The sequence below is a fragment of the Carassius auratus genome, unplaced genomic scaffold (genome assembly GCF_003368295.1).
Source record: "Carassius auratus strain Wakin unplaced genomic scaffold, ASM336829v1 scaf_tig00216055, whole genome shotgun sequence".
Classification (NCBI taxonomy): Eukaryota; Metazoa; Chordata; class Actinopteri; order Cypriniformes; family Cyprinidae; genus Carassius; species Carassius auratus.
In genome coordinates, this window is record NW_020528386.1 from 135,793 (window position 1) to 162,829 (window position 27,037).

Genomic DNA, 27,037 nt, shown 5'->3' on the forward strand with positions numbered 1-27,037 from the left:
GCCGTGTTCATGCATGAAGCTGGACAAAAGACCTGTTAGTTTCATTAAGTCTCAGTCACGTAGGAGTTAAACAGTCTTGTGTTTTCTTTGCTTCAAACAGTTTTTGTTTCATTTGTTCAAACGAACTTGAAACAGTGATTGCTGTTACAGATCGTGTGAATTAAGGTTCGCTGAGTCATCGGATAGGGTCGTGCGTTGTTTGTCTTCTCATTGTGCCTCCATCAGCTGGGATTGCGGCCTCGTTGAATCAAGCTGCCGTCGTCAGGATCGCGAGGACAATCGCTGAGGGTTAGTGAGTGAAGAAACAGTACCCTGCCATCCATTGGACATCTTTCAGCACCTCATTCATGAACCAAGAGTGGTGATAAAAATTATTTTCCTCTTTTCCTTCTGAAAACTGGTAAGCAAACTGCCATTTTCTGTAAGTGAGTCATCTGAACTGTGAAATCATACAGATATTTTGATGGAACTGTGATCAGTGAATTTTCCTGCGAAGGGATTCATAGTCTTTCTTTTGTGTACATAACTGAACTTTTTGGGACTGTGAACTCCATATATGGATAGAGTATAACTTTTCACCTTTTTTTTCCTGGATTTTTGAATTGGATCTTGGATTTTTGAGCCGGATTGAAGTGAACTTCAAAGTGTACTTTGTTTGAAAGGTTGAGTTAACTGTGAAACGTTTTGTTTAAGGTTACTTACAATAAGTGACACTGATTCTTACTTTCCTCAGATTGAACTGTAACTGACACAAATCTGTTGATTTTTCATCTCTATTATTTTCCACATTTCTTTTATTTCACTTTGATTTGTTTACACTTGAAATTATTTTGTAAACTTTGTGAAAACAAGGAAAACGTAATCATTTAAAATCTTGCAGTACAAATAAATGTAAAATTTGTTTGTTAACTGAAAACTGTTTATGCTAATTTTGAGTCACTTATACTAAGGAGTGGGGGCGTCTTACCTATCCTGTTAGATTCAGGGGAGGGCGGGTTTTGCAGTTAACTAGGTTTACCTCCTGAGTTTTCTACATACACACACTTCAGGTGGCTGCCGTGTATTGAGTAAATCCTGAAGCCCACCTCGCTGATTCTTGAGCATTACACATTGCAACACGATAGACACTACATACAACTAGTCTAACAGTTGTACAAAGACTAAAAGCATTGGGTGGGGGGACTAGGATCCTGTTGCTCACTCAGTCATCCTTAGTATAGTGCTGAATATTTCCCCCACAAGGCGGTGGCATATTCCCCTCCGCCACATATTGGCGTCACGAACAGGATCAATTCCTGGTTCCTGATTCAGTGTAAGTTCATGGTCCTAGAGCCGACACTATGGCTGAACTGGACGAGTTAAAGAAACAGTTTGAAGAGATGCAAAGGCGTTTCGGTGAGCAGACATGCATGTTAGAGCAAGCCAGAGCCGAACAGAGAGAGGCGCTTTCCCTCGCTAAAACTGTTATTGAACAACAGGCTGCCGCTCAGAGAGCACCATCTACTGTTTACATCCCTAGGGATCGTAAGCTTCCAGAGTTCACCGGATGTCGTTCCAAGCCTGGTGAGTTGAGTATAGAAGAATGGATAAGTTCAATGAAGTCCGCCTTCAAGGTGATGAAAATTCCTGAAGAAGACAGAATTGAGTTTGTTAAGCAGTATTTAAAAGATGAGGCTAAGATGACAGTCAAGATCACACTCAACGGAAAGGAGAAGTCAGTGGATGAGATTTTCGATGCTTTGGATCAGACTTATGGGGACAAACTTCCCATTGGCAGCAGACTGAAAGAGTTTTATGACCGCAAACAAATGCCTGGAGAAACAATCCGTTCTTATGCTTATGACTTGCAGGAGAAGCTAAGTATCATCCAGAGTCGAGAGCCGTCTAGAGTTCCTGATGCTGATGGAGTTTTGAAGGAACAGCTTGTGTTGGGCCTGAAAGACGATTCGCTACGGCGTGAAATGAAGAGGAGAGTTAAAACTGAGAAGGACCTGACATTCATCCAGCTTATGCAGGAAGCTATTACTTGGTCTGAAGAAGAGGAGGTGCAGGTTCCAAGCAATCCGAGAACGAGTACTCGTCCACGTGGTGTCGTTCATGCTACCACTGCAACAGAGAGCTCTTCAGCCCCTCTCACCTTGGAGTCACTCCATGAAGCCATTCAACAGATAGCTGCCCGACAAGAAGAACTGTTTCAGATGGTAAACAGCAAAGAAAAATTGAAACCTGCAGTGAAGGAAAACAAGGCAAAAAGTGCACCTTTGAAAGATAGTGAAGGAAGGTACATTTGCTATACGTGTGGTAAGCCAGGACACACAAGCCGACGTTGTCTTCAGAGCAGAGAAAACTCTAGTAGAGTGCAACCTAACACAGCAGAGATAGAAAAGACAGCTGACAGAGACACTTCAGTGCTAGAGAGTCCAGGTCCATCCGTTATAAGAAGTCATACTGCAGACTGTGATACAGAGAACGTTTCCAAGTCACTTTGTGAAAGTGCTTTTGGTGATTGTATAACCATTGAGGTGAAAATTGCGGGAATCAGAACAATCTGTCTCTTGGACACAGGGTCAGAAGTGACTACTATCACCGAGTCACATTTTAAGAATCACTTTGGAGAAGTTGTTCTGTCGTCTGCCAACTGGGTCCGACTTACAGCAGCAAATGGCCTAGACATTCCCATCATTGGATGTCTGGAAGCAGACATAGAGTGTTTTGGGAAGACGTTGCATGAAAAGTGCGTGTTTGTGATCAAAGAGAGCGATTCTAATGGGACAGAATTGAAAGGATTGCCTGGCATTATTGGGATGAATGTGTTGAGTGAAGTTAATGATCTATTCATGACTACTAAAGACATGAAGAAGATGGACAGGTATAGCCATGGTTTTAGGGAGGCAAAAGTCCAGCGAGTTTTAGCTAACATAAAGATGCAGACTGAGGCACTGAGTTGTGGTGACAAGATTGGCTTTGTGAAGGTTGCTGGGAAGCAATCAGTAACTATTCCACCATTCAGTGAACGTGTTTTAGAAGGCCGCTGCAGGATACCACCAAAAGTGAGCTGTCAAGTGTTGGTTGAGGCCTCGTCAAATGTCAGTTTGCCTAAGAGTGTTCTGATTGCTAATGTGCTTGCTAAGACTGCCAATGGTAAAGTTCCAGTCAGAGTGTTAAATTCTAGTGAAAAGCCTGTAAAGCTCCCACCACGATGTAGGATCGCAGCACTGTCCAAGCCCCAGGAAGTTGTGCCAAGGGTGCTCGTCGAGTTTGAGGAAAAAGAGAATGCTTTGCATGTTAAAGCTGTGCAGCAACATAAGGTGAAGGCAGAGATAAGCACTTCAGAACAGCTGCCAGTTCCAGTGCAAATTAATTTAGAGAACCTCACAGAAACACAACGTTGCAAACTCCAAAACTTACTGGCTAAGCACAGTGATGTGTTTTCAAAGAACGATTGTGACTTCGGTTATACAACTGCTGTCACACATAGTGTTCCAACAGGAGATGCTCCTCCCATTAAGCAAAGACATCGCAGAATCCCACCTCAGGTTTTTCAGGAAGTGAAAAAACATGTTCAAGATTTAGTATCTCAAGGTATTCTCAGAGAAAGCTGTAGCCCATGGGCATCTCCAGCTGTGATTGTGATCAAGAAGGATGGCAGCGTACGCTTTTGCTGTGATTACAGAAGGTTGAATAAAGTGACCTGCAAAGATGCTTATCCTCTCCCTCGTGTGGAGGAATCGTTGGATGCCTTGGGAAATGCACAGCTGTTCTCCACACTTGATCTTACCTCCGGGTATTTCCAAGTAGCGATGAGTGAGGAGGATAGAACAAAGACGGCGGTCACCACTCCCTTTGGACTGTTTGAATGGACCAGGATGCCATTTGGACTTTGCAATGCACCTGCAACATTCCAGCGTCTGATGGGGGTGGTGCTCGGTGATCTAACGTTTGACATACTGCTCATCTACCTTGATGACATCATTGTTTTTTCGAAAGACTTCGAAACCCATTGTCAAAGACTGGAAATAGTATTCAATCGATTGAGACAGCATGGTTTGAAACTGAAACCCAGCAAGTGTTTCCTTTTGAAACCCGAAGTGAAATTCTTGGGTCACCTTATTTCTTCCCAGGGAATAAAGGTGGATGGAGAGAAAACTCAGGTTTTGGAATCCTGGCCTGCACCCACGAATGTCAGAGAGTTAAGACAGATCCTTGGATTCATGAGTTACTACAGGAGGTTTGTTCCTGGTTTTGCTCAGTTAGCCCGGCCCCTTCATGCCCTGGTTGGTAAAGGAGGGAAAGAGAAAATCATTGAACCCCTTAACTGGACAACAGAATGTCAAACTGCATTTGACAAACTCAAGCAGTGTTTAATGTCTCCGCCAGTTCTCGCGTACCCAGATTTCAGTCAGTCTTTTGTACTCACAACTGATGGAAGCCTGCATGGTCTTGGAGCTGTGTTAAGTCAACGACAAGGAGGGGTTGAGCGTGTGATTGCGTATGCAAGTCGGGGTCTTCGTGGATCAGAAAAGAATGATAGAAATGACAGTGCTTTCAAGCTAGAGCTACTTGCCTTGAAATGGGCTGTAACTGAAAAGTTCAAAGAATACCTGATCTACTCCAAGTTCTCTGTGATAACTGATCACAACCCTTTGCGCTACTTGGCGACCGCTAATTTAGGAGCTGTTGAACAACGGTGGATAGCTCAGTTGTCAGAATTTGATTTTGAAGTCTACTACAAACCAGGACGGCAAAACACAAATGCCGATGTGTTATCACGGATTCCATCCAGTGAGGAGCCTGAGCAAGAGGACTCTGCTAAAGACTTCATTAGGATGAATTCAGATGAAGTGCGTGCATGTTTATGGCCAGTTGCCAACAAGCATCAGATAGTACAAGCATCGGTTCAGGTATCAGTGACAAGGAAAGTCCCTGGATATAGCTGGAGTGATATAGAAGAGCAACAAAAGATCGACCCTCATATAGCTCCTATATACCGTGCTGTACTAACCAACAAGAACCTGAGTCCAGTTGAGCAACGCAATATGGATGTTGAGTTAAAAAAGCTTTCTAGACAATTCACACGACTCAAGCTTAAAAAAGGAGTGATGTTCCGTTCCATCTTTGATCCCCGGGACGGAGAAGAAATTTGTCAATTAGTGGTTCCAGAACCCTTGCGTTACAAAGTGTACGAGAGTCAGCATGATCATTGTGGCCATTTTGGAGAAAGAAGCACGCTGGAGCGCATGAGGCGGAGCTATTACTGGCCGACAATGAGTAAGGATATTCAAAACTGGATTCAGGAATGCAAGAGATGTGCCCTTGGTAAAGACGTTTTTCCTAAAATACGAGCCCCAATGACATGTACTAATGTATCTGCCCCGCTGGAAGTCCTTGCTATGGATTATACAGTCTTGGAGGAATCTTTGGGAGGATATGAAAATGTCCTCGTCCTAACTGACATGTTTACTCGTTTCACGGTAGCAGTGCCAACCAGAAATCAGACCGCTCATACCACTGCAAAAGCCCTTGTGCAGCATTGGTTTGTCCACTACGGCTGTCCTGCACGACTACATTCCGACCAAGGTCGATGTTTTGAAGCAAATGTCATCAAAGAACTGTGTAAAGTCTATGGAATCGGAAAGAGTCGCACTACTCCGTATCATCCACAGGGTAACTCCCAGTGCGAAAGATTTAATAGAACCATGCATGATATGCTAAGGACGTTACCCCCGGAAAAGAAAAGGAATTGGAAACAGTATCTGCCCGAGTTGGCGATGGCATACAATAGCCGAATCCACACTTCAACTGGCTATTCGCCATTCTATTTAATGTTTGGGAGGGATGCCAGAATGCCGATGGATATCCTTAATGGGAGAGACTTGGAGGACAGTAGAGCTGACAATCTTGATGATTGGGTGAAAAACCATCATGATAGATTAAAGACCGCTGTTGAAGTAGCCAACTCAGCAGCACAGGAAGCTTCAAGGCGAAGAAAAAGAGCTTATGATCGGAAATCGCATGCCGCACTTATGAGACCTGGTGACCGTGTTCTGTTACGGAATCATTCACATAGGGGAAGGAATAAGATACAAGACCATTGGGAACCCTTGCCTTACACTGTAGTGAAACAGAATCACGCAGACACTCCAGTTTACACCATTCGCCCAGAGAAAGGGGGCCCATGTAAAGTTGTACATAGGGATCAACTCAAGCCTTGCACTTTTCAGTCATCACTACCACCTTGCACATCTAGACGTGAATCTAGAGCACACACAGGTCAGGCACACACTGATTCAGAAGATTCTGATGTTCTTCCAGTCCCTGTTGTTACATTTGCACCCGCTACACTCACAGACACACAAGGTAGAAGGGCAGGTGGGGATGAATCAGAGATAGGTATCAGGGACCATGTCGATGAAATGTCAGCTGATGATTCAGTAGAACAGTCTGTACTTGAGTCTATGAGTTCAGGTGGCTCCGAAGCTGAAAGTGAAAATGAAAGTATTACTGAACCTAGACGTTCACAGCGTTTGAACAGAGGTACTTTACCCGTTAGGTATAGGACTGACTATGTCTTGAAATAAGCTTATGTCAACCTGAAGGTTTGTATGTTTCTTTTAATATGAAGGTTTTTCAATCTTGCTAATTGAAAGTGTTTAATTGCTGTACTTGATGTTTTCTTGTGTGGAAAGAATATTTACCTGCTATTCTCTGTCATTTATTTTTCAGGACTGAGTTGCTGAATGGAAGTCCGGTGGCATGGCAGGGTTTAGCAGGGGGGAATGTAGGGGATTTACATTTTTCTAATAGGTGGAGACTTTTATTTTGATGTTTGTCGCGGGCGCCGCCATTTTGTAGGTTTTGACGAGTTGCGCGGAGAGAGCGAGAGAGCGGAGAAGAGCAGCGGTGTGCTGAAATTGAATGTTGATCTCGGGTAGTCAATCGCGGGAAAAAGTCCCGTTTAGACTCGCGACATATATAAGAGCTGCATGACGTTGCTTCTGAGTCTTCGTGTATATGAACAAGTTTAACGAAGTAAGCGTTAAAATGAGTTTTCTGCCGTGTTCATGCATGAAGCTGGACAAAAGACCTGTTAGTTTCATTAAGTCTCAGTCACGTAGGAGTTAAACAGTCTTGTGTTTTCTTTGCTTCAAACAGTTTTTGTTTCATTTGTTCAAACGAACTTGAAACAGTGATTGCTGTTACAGATCGTGTGAATTAAGGTTCGCTGAGTCATCGGATAGGGTCGTGCGTTGTTTGTCTTCTCATTGTGCCTCCATCAGCTGGGATTGCGGCCTCGTTGAATCAAGCTGCCGTCGTCAGGATCGCGAGGACAATCGCTGAGGGTTAGTGAGTGAAGAAACAGTACCCTGCCATCCATTGGACATCTTTCAGCACCTCATTCATGAACCAAGAGTGGTGATAAAAATTATTTTCCTCTTTTCCTTCTGAAAACTGGTAAGCAAACTGCCATTTTCTGTAAGTGAGTCATCTGAACTGTGAAATCATACAGATATTTTGATGGAACTGTGATCAGTGAATTTTCCTGCGAAGGGATTCATAGTCTTTCTTTTGTGTACATAACTGAACTTTTTGGGACTGTGAACTCCATATATGGATAGAGTATAACTTTTCACCTTTTTTTTCCTGGATTTTTGAATTGGATCTTGGATTTTTGAGCCGGATTGAAGTGAACTTCAAAGTGTACTTTGTTTGAAAGGTTGAGTTAACTGTGAAACGTTTTGTTTAAGGTTACTTACAATAAGTGACACTGATTCTTACTTTCCTCAGATTGAACTGTAACTGACACAAATCTGTTGATTTTTCATCTCTATTATTTTCCACATTTCTTTTATTTCACTTTGATTTGTTTACACTTGAAATTATTTTGTAAACTTTGTGAAAACAAGGAAAACGTAATCATTTAAAATCTTGCAGTACAAATAAATGTAAAATTTGTTTGTTAACTGAAAACTGTTTATGCTAATTTTGAGTCACTTATACTAAGGAGTGGGGGCGTCTTACCTATCCTGTTAGATTCAGGGGAGGGCGGGTTTTGCAGTTAACTAGGTTTACCTCCTGAGTTTTCTACATACACACACTTCAGGTGGCTGCCGTGTATTGAGTAAATCCTGAAGCCCACCTCGCTGATTCTTGAGCATTACACATTGCAACACGATAGACACTACATACAACTAGTCTAACAGTTGTACAAAGACTAAAAGCATTGGGTGGGGGGACTAGGATCCTGTTGCTCACTCAGTCATCCTTAGTATAGTGCTGAATATTTCCCCCACAAGGCGGTGGCATATTCCCCTCCGCCACATAGTCATTAAGTTTCTAATAAACTTGCTTGGAAACTAATTTCTAGTTATTTAAAGGAGCGTGACCCCTCCAGCACTGTGTTAACAGTTTATGGATAAATACTGACCTGCAGGAGGAGTATAAATTGAGGAAAATGCTGAATAGGCTTCACCATCAGACCATAGAGAGTAATGCGGTCAACGCTGGATGCTTGCTCCTTCTGTCAATGTAAAGAGATGCAACCACATATTGAGAGAATTGCAAAGGAAAAGAAAAGGGTAGACCGAGTCATTCCCACATTCAGAGCAGAAGAATCTTGACACTCAAGGGAGTCTGAGAGGTGGGTGGAGGTTAGCATTACACTATTGATTCTTTTATGCCTGCCAGCAGACTCTGGCAATCATTAGACTGCGCAGTGTCAGATAGTAGGTGTACTTAAGAGCCCTCCAGCAGGTTTCAAAGCAAGGATATTAGACTATGGTCAACTATGCATTTGTGAAGTTAAAGATGTTAAAGATTCAAGTCACCGTCAAAATGTGTTGCCATGATAACACTACACACTTATTTAGCGCTTTATGCAACTTTAAAGAAATGATAACCCCAGTCTCACCTTTACAGGGTAAAATATTTTGAAAAAATTAAAAATTAAACCAACACATAACTCTTCAGCAAATCATGATATCAAGGGCTTGTCTGAATTGCTACAAGTGAAAGATCTTCTCACTCTTCGACTAAGCTCAGAGCTATTAAAATGAATGTCCAATGAATTATTTTATTTTTAATTAGTCTTTCTGGCTCATCTTTCAGTTAAAACATCCAAAAATCCTTGAAAGAATGTAAAATTACTTGAAAATTAGCACTGCATTGTGTGTGTGTGTGTGTGTGTGTGTGTGTGTGCGTGCATTATATATATATATATATATATATATATATATATATACACACTTTTTTACTATACTTTAAATTAATTAATACACTTGTTTATAGAATACAATTACTGTATATTAAATACACATTTTCTAAAATCAAAAGAGAAGGTTTTTTTTTTTTTTTTTTTTTTTTACAGCAGCACAAAGAGGTGATTTAGGGTGAAATGTGTTATTGACAGCAAATATATGCTCTTACCTTGAGAAACTCCAGAAATGCTGGTTTAGACATGCAGGCTTTCTTAATTAGGGCCATGGCATTGGTGAAGTTATTGATGTAATCACTATACTTCCATTACCATGGATTTTGAGAACTAAGAGGAATACAGAAAAATAATGCTTAGAGACATCACATTTAATTTGGCGTTATTTTCATTTTCTGCTTTGTTTAATATATCTGTTAACATGTACAGTTTTCTCCTTCAGAGCTGAGACTGCTCTTGAATTTTGCTGTCGTGGGGGGCAGGACACTCTAAAGGTGATTACAGGGCAAAGAGATGGAAGTAAACAGTAATTTTAGTGCTGTATTTATGCAGCGCAGCACCACTGTTTGCCATCCCAAGGACCTAAACATCGTTGACAGTCCATTACTGCCGGGTGTTTTAAAGTATAGGCAAAATGGCAGCCATCCATTCCCTCTGCTTTGATTGAAGCTGAATAGACCTGCTGACACCAGCAGTGCTCGCAGGACATGGAGAGAACATTATCGAGCCACAAATAGACGTTGACCTCTGTCAAACTGTACCTCCACTTCGGGACCACCGAGTATGGCAGGAAATGATACACGCACAAAAATATGTTTTTATCAGCAAGTACACATACGGGGCAAATTTACGAAACAGTTGCAGCACTTTAGAGCATTCATTATTTCAGTGCAAAATCTATCAGGATTGTCCTATGAACTGCTAATAATTCGCAGCTCATAACTATTTTACATTTTTACGAATTAGTCGCTAATTTATATGAAATTATACAATCACTTTCTCATTTGTACATATGGTTTCTGAGAAGATTGTAATATTTTCATGCCTTTAGTCACAAGATTACAGGTGATGCTTTATATTACATGTGAGCACTGCATTTACTTATATCAAACTATTTTATTAATAACAGATGTTTGTATACATTTTGATTATAGCAAAATAACCCAATGACCCAATAGTAGACAAGAACGTCATAACCAAGCAAATATCCATAGGCAGAGTGTAGATGAACACAAGTTCACCATTTTAAAAAGCCAATTTAGGTATCAGATTTCCATAATCAATCTGGTGCTTAAAACAACAGGAAAATGCATGCAAATAATTTATGCTTTTTTCGTCTACAGTTCAACCATAGCAAATTTTCCCCAGAATGTATTCATATGCACTCTAACAGAAAAACTGTTTAAACCGGTATAATATGATGTGTGTTATGTTGGTATTGGGTCTATTTTCTGCTTTCCAATGCACAGCAGTGCAACTTCAGCAGTAGGTGTTCTCTCTATGGTACTATTGTGCTCGAGGGACTTTATAAAGACCAATAGTGCTATGGAATAGAACAGGTCGGACAGGCCAAATACTCTCTTTAAACAGAAGAATAATGAGAACAGTTTATGGATGCTCCCTATGAGAAGGGTCACTCCAGACATCTCATTCATTAGTCCATTACACGCCCTGCAGCCCAATGATAACGACATGCTTACTTTGGTAAAAGACAGCCATCCTCACTCACAGTAATTGTCTATGCTTTTAAAGTAAACTGGAGAAGAGCGCTGTTAACACCTGAAAAAGCTTGCAAGTCATTTTCAAGAATTTTCCTACTCACTGAAGCTACAAACAGGTCCCCAATCTTTTCACAAGAGTCCCATTCGACCACCCGAGATGCCAGGGCAGTCTGGAACATGGAGTGGCATTGCATGATCTCCCGCAGACGGAAAAAAATGGGCCTGATTTTCCTGACACTGAGGATCCTCCATCAGAGGTCGCTGGTATTCCTAAAGGACCATGGAAGATGGAGATTTTTTTTTAATTAATTTTTTTTTATGCATGCTATTACTGAAATATTTATATTTTTATACATTAGTAATAATTCATTTACAGCTCACCTTGACAAGGGAGTCAGATAAAAAAATGTGTTGAATTAATCTTAACATCAAGGTGAAAAAAAATTCTCAATATGCATCATCCATTTCATTAATTTTAATATAAATACAAAGTATGCAATTTACATATATGAATACGTCTTTGGAATAATGCATGTGCTTGGACAAAAGGAGATACATACATCACCTATTTTAGCGTTTCCTGATTCAGTTAGTTTTGTTATTTTGTATAAATTAGGATGTCAGATTTATTTAGTCTTTTTAAATTTATTCACTACTGGTCAAAAGCTTGTAATCATGAAGATTTTTTTATGTTTTTGATAAAAAATCTTATGCTCAACAAAATGGAACTTATTTGATCAAAAATACAGTAAGCACAGTAAAAACAAACACATGTTAAAACAATTTGCAAAAACAAAAAATTTGGATGAACTATTCATTTTTTTATGTTAATTCTAAATTTAAAAATAAATAAATACATTTATGCATTTAGCAGATGCTTTTATCCATGTGTTCCCGGGGAATCGAACCCCCAATAGTGCAATGCTCTACCAATTGAGCTACAGAAGCAATTATACATACATATATATATATATATAAAAGGGCCGGGACTCGATTAAAAAAATTAATCTAATTAATTAGAGGCTTTGTAATTAATTAATCGAAATCTATCGCATTTTAATCGCATATAAATATTTGACCTGAGAAAAGTGAGAAGTAATTTTTTTTTCACATGGATTTATAGTATACCATTGAATAATGACTGAATACATAAGCTTAAGCAACAAAATATTGTTTATTTTTGTTCAACCAAGTCTAGCAGACCAGTGCAATTTTTGCCATGAAGTGTAGCAATAGCATATTTAGAAATAATTTATAAATAGTACATTTCAGAAATTCAGAAAGCTTATATGTGCTGGAACCTTCTGTAAAGTGTTTTTTTTAAGTAAAACACAATACTGTCAATTACATTCAGAACATTGGAAACACTGACTATTAGAAAACATCTCTCTGTTGCTTCAGAGGCCATAACACACTAAGTCCAACTCTCAATAACCTTGGCCAAAACAATAAAGAGTTCAACATAAACTGTTGCACCAACAAAATAATACATAGTTCAACATAAAGTGTAAAGTCCACGCTAGCTGCTATATGTTTTGCGTTGAGGTGATACTTGAGGCTCGATGTGCTGCTGCGGTGATATGCCAACGCTAGTTGGTGCTCCAGTATAATCGGTCCACCGAAACTCATCCATTGTGAAACGTTCCGCGGTCCAAAAATAAGTTATTAAAAATGCGGGAATTTTTTAATTAATTAATCTTAGTTAACGCGTTATTTTTTGTGTTATTAATTAATCTCAATTAACACGTTAAAGTCCCGGCCCTAATATATATATTCATTTTTTTTTTTTTTCATTGTCATGAAAATAAAGAAAACTCTTTGAATGAGAAGGTCTGTACTGTGTGTGTGTGTGTGTGTATATATATATATATATATATATATATATATATATAAACACAATTCTCCCTCCGATATTGGCTTTGACTGTTTTGCTATGTGGTCAAATTGTGCGCAGCAAAATATTTGTTTAAATTGCAAAACAAGCTAGTGATGTTCATAGATAAACTACTAGAGCTAATCTTTAAAGGCAAAGATACTTTGCTGGTTAGACTGTGGATACAATAGATTTTTCATGGCTGCTTTCGTACCCTGTAGTCTCCAGCACTAATGAATTATCGACGAAAAGAAAATAAGACAAAGGATAAGGCAATGGGACTATATCTTTTTCTAAAGATGCATCTGCCCACAACGGCACTACTTAAGCACTAAACTTAATTACACAGCCCCCCATTCCCATGCTTTAAGGCCACTTTATACCTGATCTTAACACCCTAGACCATGTCTAGCACGCTATAAAGAGAGCAGGAATTTTAAAGTATACCCGACAGAGCTTTGATTTGACAACAAAGCTTGGAGACAGATCCTGAATGACTAGATTTCATAGAGCGTAAAGCTGTCATTGATCTGTGATTAAATTTTAGACGGAGCCTGTGCCTTCAAAGGAGTGTGATAACAAATGCTTTTCACTCCACCGCTAGCTGAGATCAGAATTATGTGTAATGAAACTCCACACTACGAAATCCAGCAGACCTGCATGCTTCCATTTAAAGGAATGTGAATGTCAAGGCAAATTCAGTATTAAAGAAAACTTATAGTGTTATCTTTTGTTTTGAATAGGAGGCTTTTTTCATATTTGAAAGAGTCTTGACATTATTTGTAACCCTTCCAAAAGTTTTGTTTTGTAATCATAAGAATGATTTAACCATTTCAAGACAGAAATAGTGACATTTTGACTAGTGATTCAATTTGCATATAACAAGCATTTCCAGACAGATGGAAGGTGTGAACGATATTAACTACTCTTTTGAATTTATTTTGAAGTATCAAAGGACTGAGTTTTTTTGAAAGAGGAGAGGCATGAGCCACAGTGTCTCGCACCCACTATGAAATCTGATGGAGGATCGAATCAATAGGAGAATCAAGCCACATACAAGGTTGTACTGGAAGCAAACTTGCTTCCTTCTGCGTTGACAATGTTCCCCAGCTCTGAGGATTTGTTTTTCCAGCAAGACAATGCTCCATGCATCACGGTCAGGTCAGTCAAGGTGTGGATGCAGGGACCACCAGAACATATGAAGGCCAGCGCAATCTCCAAACCTAAACCCCATTGAAAACCACTGGAATGTGATCAAGAAGAAGATGGACACATGGCATCAAACAAATCAAACAATTTTTGCACCAGGAGTAACAAAGTCACCCAACAGTAATGTGAAAGACTGGTGGAGAGCATGCCAAGACACATGGAAGCTGTGATTGAAAAATCAGGGTCATTCCACCAAATATTGATTTCTGAACTCTTCCAGAGTTAAAATATTAGTATTCTGTCATTTAAAAATGAATATGAACTTGTTTTCTTTGCATCATTTGAGGTCAGAAAACACAGCATCTTTTTTTGTTTTGATCAATTGCCATTTTCTAAAAGACAATGTTTATTTGGAATTTGGGAGAAATGTTGTCAGTAGTGTTAGAATAAAACAAAAATGCATTAGGGTTTGCATTATGGTTACAATGGCACAGATGTTATATGAAAAGAAAAAAAAAAATTTTAAATCCACAAGGCTACAAAGGAAAACCATCCGACATACAATTTTGACAAAGGCTTAAAATCTACACACAAGTTTTTTCAGGGTCTAGAAATAATAAAATAAATAACAGAATATCCAAATCAAAATGTTTAGCACTATACGCAGTGTGGTATTTATCATCATTTAGAGCGCAGTTTCAATAGGCATCACACCAGTCTCCACTTCCAAATGTTAATCCTACCCTGTTGTTCAGTTATTATGGGGAACAATTTCAGACAATTTTCCTGTGCATCAAATGCCCTCATCAGCTCTTCTCCCCTATCTTTAAAAAAAAAAAAATCCAATCTGATTAATAATGCTTTTCTGCTTCTCAAATCTTTTTTTCAGCGTCCGACCTCCAGGGGTCCATTTTTTAAAAAGGGGAATACAAGAAAGCGGTACTGGACTCCATCAGCCTTTTTCTATAGTTTTTGACTCTGTGACAGTCAGATCATCTGCTATCTATAAAGAGGTCTAGCTTAATTTAATGAGCAGCCCTTTCCATCTGAGAGAAAACGTATTAGAAATGTATAATTGCTTCTTTCCCGAATGGGATTTTTTTTTTTTTTTTTTAATCAAAGGAAAAGTAGTGAGGATGAGTGCTTGAAAGAAGATAAATTCTCAAATGAAATCATTCTTCGATTACCTGAGTGCTCCTTTTTATGTAGGAATGAAACTCTCCTCATCACGGCGATTTTGGTCTTCTCCAGGCCACCTTTCATTCCGGTGCGTGCTGCCCGCATCAGCTGATGGACCTGCAAAAGGGTCCAGAAAATCATGTGCTGCTGAGCTGGAGTACCAGAGTTCCATAAACACACAAGTGTTTAACCCTTATGGAAAATGGTCAACCATCTCAACCCACCTTGAGCATAAACAGCCATGCTCCGGGTCAATAGGGTCTGTTTCAATGGCCACAAGCCACAAGATCCTAAGCATGTGAGAGAACATCAAGTAACAGATATTTGTATGTTTAAAAAAGGAGGGGGCAGTTCATCTCTGCCAAAGCAGGTCATTAATAGAGAGCATGTGGAAATGTCTTGCTTGAACCACATGAGAGCTCTTTACTTTATACACATACACACACACACACACACACACACACACACAAGTGTGCCCATAACCCACCCTCATACAAATCAAATAAGCGATTAGGGAAGCTGAAGCGAAATGGAGTATTTTAGTTATGGAATATTGATAGATGAAATGGTCTGAAAGGTTGGTTTACAACAGAGAAAAAGAAAGAGAGAGGGACTTTCAACAAGAGAAAAAAAAAAAGAGACAGAGGGTACGTTCCAATCGACAATAAGTGCTCAGCAAATTGAACCACAAATAGCAATATTTAAGTGAGATTTCAAATCGTAGGGAATGTATAGCATATAAAAAAATGATCAATATATTAATTTAGAGGAAGTGAACAAGGAAACTTACTTTGATGGTACAGAAATTCAAGCAAATTTATTTTGTAACAATATAAATGTCTCTACTGTCACTTTACACCAGTTTAATGCATCCTTGCTTAAAATAAAAAAGTATTAATAATCCTACTTCCCTCTAAACATTGATCAATAGTGTATCTATTGTAAATTATGCTAATTTGTATTACTTTATATTTTAATAAAAAAAATATATTAAGTAGTAGCACTTCATAAATACAAAATATTGTATTATTCAGTATATACAGACAATCTGCATGTTTTATTTGTCTGTTTTGATGACTTGAAGTTCAGATATTCATATGATCAAACTAAATCAAGTGCAGTGAACTTCTACAGGTATCTCTTCTGCTCTGTTTGTAGGGAGCAGCAAACACTCTATGGACCCTGATATTTAGAACACAGAAAAAAAAGAAAGACAGAAAAGCAAGACACAGAGAAAGTGAAAACTCAAATGAAAAAAAAATTGCACTTCTGAAAATGATTAAAATATGCAGTGCTTTAAATGCTGGTCCCAAGCATGGGATGCTTCTTAACTGCATTTCAGTGTGACTGGTTGACAGCATGTCTATGTTGGTTGGCAACAACCGGTCAGAATAAACCAGCATGGAAATTCACACTGGTCCTATCAGCAGGGAAAAGTGAAAAAGAGAAAGAGTGTAAACCTGTACCCAGGTGACTGTGATTGTGCCAATCGACAGCTCTGAGCTAGTTCACCCTGCTAAAGTCCATTCTTCTCTGTGCATAGTTGTACCTGACGTCTGCCCCCAGTTTCATGGTTAGCTTCGGTTTGGTCCTGGGGTAAAGTTCTCTCAGTCATTGCACATCAGGAGAGAGCTATGGGTATCATCACTTAGCTTAATTTTTAAGTCAAAGCCGGGAGGGATAGACAGAAGAAGATAAGTTTTTGACAGAATGTGCACCCTCACTAACGCAAATCTCAGACAAGGACCTCTGCATTTTCATAAAAACAAAGCCGCAGGCTCTAAACCGGGGTGAGAAGGCATTTCGTCCACATCCAATGTTCGTGAAACATGCTGTCGAATAATACGCCCTCATCTGCTTAGTTTTCAAAGGATGCATCGATGCTACCTTCAACGCCTTATGATATCACTGAATCCTTTCGAAATCATTCTATTATTTGTGAGTTCACAAAATATTCCTTATCCATGTTGAAAACAGTTGCGATTTTTTAGGATTCTAAATAGAAAATTCAAAAGAACAATACCTTTTGTAAAAGTCTTCACTGTTACATTTGATTAATTAAATGCATCCTTGCTAAATAAAAGCATTAATTTCTTTTTGCAAAAATATCTTACTGTCCCCAAAATGTTGAACTGTAGTGTAAACTCATAAATACTTAAAATCTATTTCCACAGAAAAAAAAAAGACATTGCAATCATTAAATATGCCAGTTACAATTATTTTTCATAATGAATCGGTTTCTGAAGCAGTTGAAAAGACCAAAGCCTACTAACTCAATACTGTAGTGAAGTCAACTGTTGCTTGTTCATCTTGTGAGTTCATTTTAATCTTAACAAGCCCATTAAAGGCTTGTTTTTTTAAAGAAAATCATTCCTTTCCAATTATACATTCACTAAAAAGGCTGGAGGAATAACTGTTAAACTGAGCTCAAATCACTGTGGTATTAGACTCACCAATCTAATTCTTGCTTATCATGAGTCGCCTGGCAGAAGGAATCTTATGGAGCCCGGTGGAAGTAAAGGTGAGCCTGGCCATGGGAAATTGGTTTCTGAGGGACTGCTGCCTGGGCAAAGTGTTTTCCATACCAGTGTGACCTCATGAACGTGTAAGGGCAGATAACACCGTGCACACTGAATTTAAATTCGAAGCAATACAGAGCAGTTGGAAAATGTGTCAGTTAGGCCTGGCATTAGTAGCGATTAGGCAAGTGTTGGCCAACACTGCACTCTAGTGGCAGAAAAGCACACTGCAACCCTTCACAGAGTATAACCCGCATCTAAAATTAATTATAGAACCACGTACCAGTCAATCAGCCTGCAACCTTGGAGGGTTTAAATCTTTTTATGAACATTTGTAGTTTATCATTATGAAGAATATGGAAATGTGTGGGAAGATAAATCAGATGCCTGTCAGGATGTAATTATTGCAGTCGTGGGGAGTCTTGAATTAACACACACACACACACACACACACACACGCACCTTGCTGCGGCTTGGAGACTTGGAGACCTCTCAGAAACGGACTGCTCATCGTCATAGCTTTCGAACTCACTTGAGCTCGAGCCATTATTGAGCCCTTGCAAGCCCTCCTCTTTCTGAAAGTCTTCATAGATCAAGTCAGCTGACACACAAAGCATTAAATTAACGTTAAGTTTGCTCTAAATTACACTATATTTATTCACTGTCTACATTAAAATTAAAAACTGATATAAACCATTTTCACAATCAGTTATGCCACTGCAACATCTACTAAATCATACAGGCAGGTGCGTAGGAAATCTGAAGAGCATAATCTAACAAAAATAGATGAACCCACAATGTGCTAAATTGCAGTGCCTGATGAAGTTTGCATGACCGAAAGGTTGCAGGAAAATTTTCAATTTTTGTTTAGATTGCTCATGAGTAAAAAGTACATGTCTAAAATATATTCAGTAAGTAGAAATATTAATTATAAAAGAGTATAGTAAATAGTTTCCAAAAGTTTTAAATATGACAAAGGGGAGAAATCTGAATATTATATGCTAAAATGACAATCTATGACAGACCTTCTCCGGAAGACAGATCATCACAGGGTACATCATCATAGATCACCTCCGGACCAGCTGTCTGGTGTTCTGACTCAGCAGAGGCCTCACCTGGGAATTGTTTTTATTTATTAAATTAAATAATAATAATAATAATAATAATAATAAAAAGGCTTAAGGTCTGTGGGTGCATTATTTTGGGTGTGTTCACTATATAAAAGCAAAGGAAGATGGCTATGAAACTTTTGAAAACACTACCTTGACAGAAAATAGAGAACAGAGCATCAAAAACAAAACTGTTGCTCTTTGCTTGAATTATTTATAGGATTTTATGATCAGAGAGCTGCTTCCCAAAAGCTGCAGTGTTTATCCAATCAAACACACAGACATATGGTCATATCATTTCATCTTGTATGTTTTGTGCTGTTTTTGTGCTACTTATGCGATCGGCTTTACCCTGTATTCCCAAACTGTAGTGCTCCAAACAGCATCAATCAAAACATGCCAACAAAAATTTTGCATGCAGCACTAATTTTCTTTTAAAAGATCATTTATCGAGAACGATTTCTTGTTAAAATTACGAAAGCTCTGTTTCCAATTGAGCAAACTGGAGTTGCATTCCAAGGAAAAACACTGAACTAAAGGCTGGTCAAACAACAGAAAGCTGACATTATTTAAACGTGTAGCTAACCACTGTCATAGATCAACTCTGTGCATGTGCGCACACACAACAACCAAGACATCTCTCAGACACCAATCAAATCAAGTTCTCTTTCACGTATTGAGCAAATATGTACACAATTATGTCAGAGTGGCTGTTTTGATGAGTACTGATGTAAAAACGGTCAGTAACAGCTTAAGTGAACGTAAACAGTTAATAAAATACTCGATGTGCATTTCTTATGTTAATAATGTTAATAAAACAATAGAAAAATAGAGAATCACTCAATGCTCTTAACTAAGTAACTTAAGTAGCTTTAATGGATATTTATGTTAACTTTATACAATAATACAGTTTTCACAAGCAATAGAAAAGTCTTTCTTTTTTTATCTAATTCGTCTCAGCCCCCCATGGATAAAATCCTAGAACATTACTAAACATAATAGTAACATTACTAAATTCATTAGGCTACTAAATTCAGAAGAGTTACTAAATTAATAGTCGTTTGAGAGCTGAAAGAGCTGAACCAAATGATCCAGTTCCCTAAAAAGAGATGGAATTCCCATCACCAATGCACACACGAATGTTACTTTTGGGGCTTTGTACTGAGGAAACGATTGCCATTGTGAACAAATTAAGTCAACAGTCTCACTCATTTTTAAATATATTCAAGTATTACTTTAAGTAGTTAAACAGCTGTGATGCATTTGTTGTTTCATCTCTTACCTTCAGCATTTTCTGCTGGGCTGTGTCTGATATCTTCTGTTCCGGCGTTTGTTTTAATAGTCCAAGTTTCAATCTCAGTCTTCACCTCAGTGCAAGTCTGGTCTTCCTTTTCATTTAAGTTCTCTGGTGCAGCAGAAACTGTGGATGCTTGCTCTCTGGAACATTCCCCAAAAATAGAGTCATGTTATTGCTGACCTCTCAAGGGTATGTTCGTACTAATATAAGTTCAAGCCTAAGATTGGGTGGTGCATGGTAGGAGAGAACGGGAAGAGGTCCAAATTCCATTAGCCCCACATAGTGAGTATCACAAAAAGCACTTGTGTTACGTTCCGAGTATGACAGTGTTTCGCGTAGAAAATGGAAATGAGATGAAAATGGGGTAGAGTATTCATGGTAGAGAATCAAATATCCAACTCAATAGGATTTATTTTATCTTTGTATGATTAAATTAAACTGAAATTAATGTTTATAATATGTTATATAAAAGCTAGTATATCATGCCTGTCAACCCAGTGGTGCTTGTTATGTCAGCTTCATTTAACTGCAACAATAAACTTAAATATCTATGAGCTGTAGTACACGAAAAGGGTTCATTGTCGGAAATAATAATGCGTTATCAGTTCATGGAATGATATTGTTATGTTTAAAAATGTTACAGCAATTCTGGTTATTGAAATGCATTTCAGTATTCAATCCCAACAGTCTAATCCAGGCCTTAAATGTGCTTTTAAGGGTCATCATCTAATGCCTCCAATGGCAAATCATCACACATAATTATATCATTTCTCACCAACTTATACTTAAAATGTCAAGTGCAGCAAAGCAAGCATGCCATGTACAAAATATAAATTATGTCTGTAACTTGGAAAGCATGATGTACATCCATTTAACTGCAGTCATTCCATGTAAAAGTGTGTGGAATGGCATCAAAAAAGCTAGCTTGCAGACTTAACTAGACCAGCTCCAGGATGTTAAGTGAAAGAGTTTTCCAGTAGAACAAACATAAGACAGCTTTGAGCTACAGTATGTGCATTTCTTTTTGCTGCAGATGCAAGTCAAGTGTTTTTGTTTACATGAAATAAACCTCAGCTGACGGACCTGTTGCTATGACAGCAGCTCCGGGATGAGCTTCGAAGAACCAAACGATCCAAGATCACGCCAAATCATCAACAATCAAATCCAGCTAAATGAGTTAGCGACGTACGAAGAACAGGCCCCAGGTTAACAGGGGAAAAGCTTCAGTTTGGGACACAGCTAGCTTGTGACACTTGAAACTAATAATAAGCCATTAGAGGTTGCTGTGACAACTGATTGGTCTGAACTAATCTAGTAAACTGTGATTGGTGATTGGTGAGCCGTAGAGGCAGGCAATATAAAAATACAATTAAGGGTTTAATTATAAAGCTCCTTGGCTGTGAAAAGATTCTTATTTTAGTTGATGTGCTCAGGGTATTTGATTGTAGATTTTCATATGGATTCTACTGTTATGAGATTTTTAAGGTATGCTTAGTTTAATTTTGCAACTTAATTTTTCAAAGGTGTACTCAAACCAGTTTACTGTAGTTATTTTTTTATTTTATTTTTTTGTGAAGGTGGGGTTTCAAGTTACTAAAATTAAGTTTCTTACAGTTTGTCTTTGGTGGTATTTTTAAGCCTTGGTGTTCATGACAGCATTGGAATTGGTAAGTTTTTTTAAATTTTAAGTATTAAGTTTTTCAACTATGTAATTGTGATGCCTCTTGTCTTTTTATTGCAGTTGATGACTATAGTTCTGTCAGCAATGGAGGAAACCCTGATATCCCAAAAGATGGTCGACCCATGCAGGATGATGTTAAACCAAGAAGTGTTTATACATGGTATGGCCCAGGAGATGTTTCTGGACCAATCAGGCCTCGGCGTTCTAGGAATATAATTTATCGTGCTGCAGTTAAGGGAGGCTATGGTTCTGAAAGCTACAATTCTCAGACTGGCTCTTCAGGTGGTCCCGTGACAAGTGGAAGTTCTGGTTTAGACCATAGTAGCCAGCTTCAGGGCTTTCAATTTGCTTCAGTTGGAAGTAGTCTTGTGAGTAGTGCAGCAGGTATGGGCATGTCAGGGTATGGTTTAAGTCGGTCAGTTAATCTTCAAGGCTCTGATGCTATTGTTGCTTCCATGGTCTTGATGCCATTGCAGCGACGTAGTGATTCTGTTTTTAAGCCAGAGCAGCTAACTCCCCAAGTTCCTCTGCAGCCCAGCAATGACTCTGTGGCAGAGCCTGGCAGTCAACCGCTAGTGCAGACAATCTCCCAGTCCAATGGTCCGCAACCAGCACAAGCCAGCTCTGGATCCATGGCCCAGTCTAGCACCCTGCAGTTAACCCAAACCAGTGGCCAACAAATGGCACAGGCCAGCTCCCATTCTGCAAGGCAGTCAAATAGATTACCCCTTAAGCCTCAGAAAGCTAGAGTTTGGCTAACTAGTTCTAAGCTTTTTTCAGGTTCCAAGCCAGTTCAGGATCCAAGCTTTGGCCAATACTGTGGCCAGAAACCAGTACAAACTAGCTTTAAACCGGTAGTTCAACCAAGCAGCCAACAACGAGCACAGATCATCCAGACTAGCCGTGAACAACTGGCACAAACCAGCTTTCAGTCTGTGGCCCAAGCCAGTAGCCAGCAACTTTCACAAGCTACTAACCTGCCTTTGGTTCAGCCCAGTAGCCAACAACTACAAGAACAGGCCAGCTCTCAGTTTGTGGCCTGGCCAAGCAGCCACCTAGCACAAGCCAGCTACCATTCAGTGGCCCAGCCTGCTGCTCAACAACCAGCACTAGCCAGCTACCCATCTGTGGCTCGGCCCAGTGTCCAACCAGTACAAGCCACTTATCTGCCTGTGGTTCGGCTTAGCAGCCAACAGGTTCAGGCCAGCCATTCTGATGCCCAGTCCAATGGAATGCATCCAGAACAGAGCAGATATATGTCTGAGGCACAGCCCAGTAGCCTGACTCTTTTCAAGCCCCCAAAAGGTAGGCTTCAATTTGCTTCTAAACTCTTTTCTGGTACCAGGCCACTCCAGAATCCAAGCTCTGTAGTTCAGTCAAGTAGCCAACCAACCGCACAAGCAAGCTACCAGTCAGTAGTCCAGCCTGCTGTCCAACAATCAGCACAATCCACTGAATCGCCTGTGGTTCAGCCCAGCAGCCAACTCTTAGAACAGGCCAGCTCTCAGTCTGTTGCCCAGCATAGCACCCAACTAGCACAACCCAGCTACCTGTCTGTGTTTCAGCCCAGTGTCCAACCAGAACAAGCCACTTATCTGCCTGTGGTTCGGCTCAGCAGCCAACAAGTTCAGTCTATTAATTCTGTTGCCCAGTCCAGTGGAATGCAACCAGCACAGGGGAGCTATATGTCTATGGCACAGCCCAGTATCCAACAAACACAAGCCAAATTCCAATCTGTGGCCCAGGCCAGCAGCCAGCAATTCTCACAAGCCACTGACGTGCCTGTGGTTCAGCTCAGCAGCCAACAAGTTCAGGCAAGCCATTCTGTTGCCCAGTCTAATGGAATGCAACCAGCACAAGGCAGCTATATGTCTGAGGCAGAGCCTCAAAAAGGTAGGCTTCAATTTGTTTCTAAGCTCTTTTCTGGTACCAGGCCACTCCAGAATCCAAGTTCTAGCGCTGTAGTTCAGTCAAGTAGCCAAAGAACAGCACAAGCCAGCTACCAGAAAGTAGTTCAGCCTGCTGTCCAACAACCAGCACAAGACACTGATCTGCCTGTGGTTCAGCCAAGCAGCCAACTAATAGAAAAGTCCAGCTCTCCATCTGTTGACCAGCTCAGCACCCAACTAGCACAAGCCAGCTACCCATCTGTTGCTCAGGCCAGTGTCCAATCAGTACAAGCCACTGACCTGCCTGTGGTTCCACCCAGCAGCCAGCAACTAGAACAGGCCGGATCTCAGTCTATTACCCAGCCCAGTAGCCAACTAGCAGAAGCCGGCTACCAATCTGTGGCTCTTCTCAGCAGACCACAAATCACTCAAGCCATTGACTTGTCAGTGTCCCAGCCCAACAGCCAACAACCAATGCAAGGCAGTGACCAGTCTGTTGGCCAAAGCTCCAGCCAGCAACTAGTTCAGACCAGCCAATCGGTTCAGTCCAGTGAACCACAACTAGCACAAGGCAGCTTTATGTTTGTGGCACAACCCAGTAGGGTGACTCTATTCAAGCCCCAAAAAGGTAGGCTTCAATTTGGTTCCAAGCTTTTTTCTGGTACCAGGCCACTCCAGAAACCAAATTATAGCTCCGTAGTTCAGTCCAGTAGCCAACAACCAGCACAAGCCAACTTTCAGTCAGTGGCCCAGCCTGCTGTCCAGCAACCAGCACAAGCCAACTTTCAGTCAGTGGCCCAGCCTGCTGTCCAGCAACCAACACAAGCCAGCCACCCATCTTTGGTTCAGCCCAGTGTCCAACAACCAGCACATTCCAGATGCAAGTCTGTAGTCCAGCACAGTGGAGAAACTGATTGGATGCCACTGCAGGCCCAAGGGGGCCAACTTTATCAAGTTGGCTCCAAACTTTATTTATGCCAGGAGTATGTATTGCAGCCAAGTTGCCAGCATGCAGCCCAACCAGGATCGACTGAATATCAACCTCCATCAAGACCAGCATCTCAATCCTTACTTCAGCACATCAAATATGTTAAACAACCTATTCACCAGGCCCCAGTGAAGCCTGAGCAGGACACCCATTTGTTGGAGTCACCCAACAGCCATATCCCTCCTGGACCACTGCAGTCCACTTTCAGACTAGCACAACTGCCTGAACAGTCTAGCTACCAGCCTCCAGTTATTCCAAGCCAACAGCCTCTTGCTAAGCACAGACTACCCAGTTATGGTTCTGAATCACAGCTCAGTGGACCGCAATCTGGACCTCCGAGGCAATTGCAACAGCCTGGCTACCAGCTTCTGGCCATGCCTAGGCAAGATGTATACAAACCCTCAAGCAATCTAGAACCATCCACCTACCAGCCTCAGTTGTTGCCTAGCCACCAGTCACTAGCTCAGTCTGGCTACTATTCCACAGTTTTGCCAGCACAATCCCGATACCAGGCACTGTCCAGTTCTGAGACTGTCTCTCAGTCTGGATACCTTGTCTCCTCTATGCCTTGGCAGTCCAGTTCCCAGCCTCAAATGCTGCCTAGCCGCCAGTCACTAGCGCAGTCTGGCTACTTATCCCCAGGCATTCCAGTGCAATCTCAGTACAAGCCCCAGGTACAGTCAAGTTACAAGACCGTATCACAGCCTGGGTTCCAAACATCTGTGCCTGGGCAGTCAAGTTACAAATCTGTATCCAGTTCCCAAGCCTTGGAGCAGCCCAGTAGTCACCATTTCAAGCTATGAGTCGGTATCAGTCCATGCAACCAGAACTTGCCTGTAACAAACCAGAATGCTCCTGGAACAGCTAAAAGTAGCCAGCATTCATCCCAAAACAGAGTCTGGTTGTTCCAACAAGTGAAATCATAGCTGTTTACTTGCTTGAAGTTTTCTGGTTTTGAATGCCTGTTTTTGAAAATCTCAATAAAATGTAATTTAGCAAGTGTTTGTGGTGGGTCTTAAGTTAAGACTTTTTAAAGTCTTAAAGAAAATGGGTGGGAAAAAAATGAGGACCTTGTACCTCTAGTAGTTGAGTTTAAGATGGCTGATCTAAACGTTCCATTGAACCTAATTTAATCCCCTGGTTTCACAGGAGAGGCTTAAGCCTAAAATTAAAATTGAGTTATTCCCAAATTCGGTGTCAACGTATTTACTATTTTTGTGTGTACATTTATGGGACTTTAGAAAAAAAAAAAAATGGTTCTAACTACACAGTCGAATGGAACACAAACTTTGAAGCTCAATCTCAAAACTACTCTGAATTCAGATAGAACCTTATAATTCCAAGGGGACGATTTAGTCCTGGTTTAATCGAATCCCTGTCTGCAAAACCTGGCCTTAACTTTTAAGAAGGTATATGCCGAAATGTTAAGCTCTTTAAGTATATTAAGCACTTGCCTTGAAATGGTAAGAGTTCCTCAACATGTAGTTTAATAATTCACAATACCAAATGATTTCCCAGGTAAACAAGGGGTGTAAAAATTACTGAAATAGAAATTATTAAATTGTATCATTTGCTAAAGACAAGATACTTCATCCCACATTTTGCAGTTTAAAGACCTCACAATTGTTTCCTTTGTTGGCACAATTCCATGCAGTGACATGTCTGCTGATATTGCCTTTTGGTAGATGACCTCACTGTCCATGAGGAGATGATTGTACAGGACCAAGCACAGCTGAAGAGAAAGGACCGTCTGTCTCCAATATTTCATCCATTTCTAATAGCAATTTATGACATGACATACTTTTTAAATTCCAATCACAATACTGCATTACTCCACAAGCAAATCAGTTTGCTTCCTGCTTCATAAAAAGTCTAAACAGAGGGAGACCGTGCACATACCTGTGTACCATCAGCATTGTCATGATGTCAATTTCCTGTGAATCTTCTTGGTTAAGACGGTCATGTCATACATTGCTATTAGAAATGGATGAAATATTGGAGACATTTTCATTTGCTATTTCATACACTAGGTTTAATATGTAAAATGAATACTAATTTTAAAGCTTTAAAAGTTGCAAAATGAAAATGTGGGAACCGCAGATGGGGAATCTTCAAATTCTAAGATGGAGCTTCTTCCACCCAGTATCACTTCTGCTAGGAGGCCCCTGCAATTTTACATATGCCTCTGTCATCCCCCTTTGGTTTGGAGAGACCACTGACAGAATGCATTTGTCCTGCAGCTCTCTCTCAGACTTGCATAGACTGCTAATGATGCTGAACTGTCTTGTGAAAAACTGAGGGAAACAGAACCCATTTTTTAATCATCTAGTTTTGGAAATTTAAAAGGAAGTCCGTGAAAGCTGAGTGGCAGATAGATGCAGATTAGTAGTGCCTTGGATGTGAGGCCCCTCAGTACTATAAAAA

General features: G+C 40.1%; 2 protein-coding genes and 1 pseudogene across 2 annotated transcripts; 2 read left to right on the forward strand and 1 right to left on the reverse strand.

Moving 5' to 3' along the window:
* LOC113096970 (rho guanine nucleotide exchange factor 10-like protein) overlaps positions 1 to 20,325 on the reverse strand; it is a 92,163-nt pseudogene extending 71,838 nt beyond the window's left edge.
* Positions 5,325 to 8,321, forward strand: LOC113096969 (uncharacterized). Its single transcript, XM_026262190.1, has 2 exons — positions 5,325 to 7,029; positions 7,203 to 8,321. The coding sequence occupies exon 1, from the start codon at positions 5,349 to 5,351 to the stop codon at positions 6,576 to 6,578; it is 1,230 nt and encodes a 409-aa protein (XP_026117975.1). The 5' UTR covers positions 5,325 to 5,348; the 3' UTR covers positions 6,579 to 7,029; positions 7,203 to 8,321.
* Positions 20,326 to 21,453: 1,128 nt separating the features above from the next.
* On the forward strand, positions 21,454 to 25,612 carry LOC113096971 (mediator of RNA polymerase II transcription subunit 15-like). The gene is made up of 3 exons (XM_026262191.1): positions 21,454 to 21,540; positions 21,670 to 21,722; positions 21,797 to 25,612. The coding sequence occupies exons 1-3, from the start codon at positions 21,479 to 21,481 to the stop codon at positions 25,414 to 25,416; spliced, it is 3,735 nt and encodes a 1,244-aa protein (XP_026117976.1). The 5' UTR covers positions 21,454 to 21,478; the 3' UTR covers positions 25,417 to 25,612.
* The last annotated feature ends 1,425 nt before the right edge of the window (positions 25,613 to 27,037 follow it).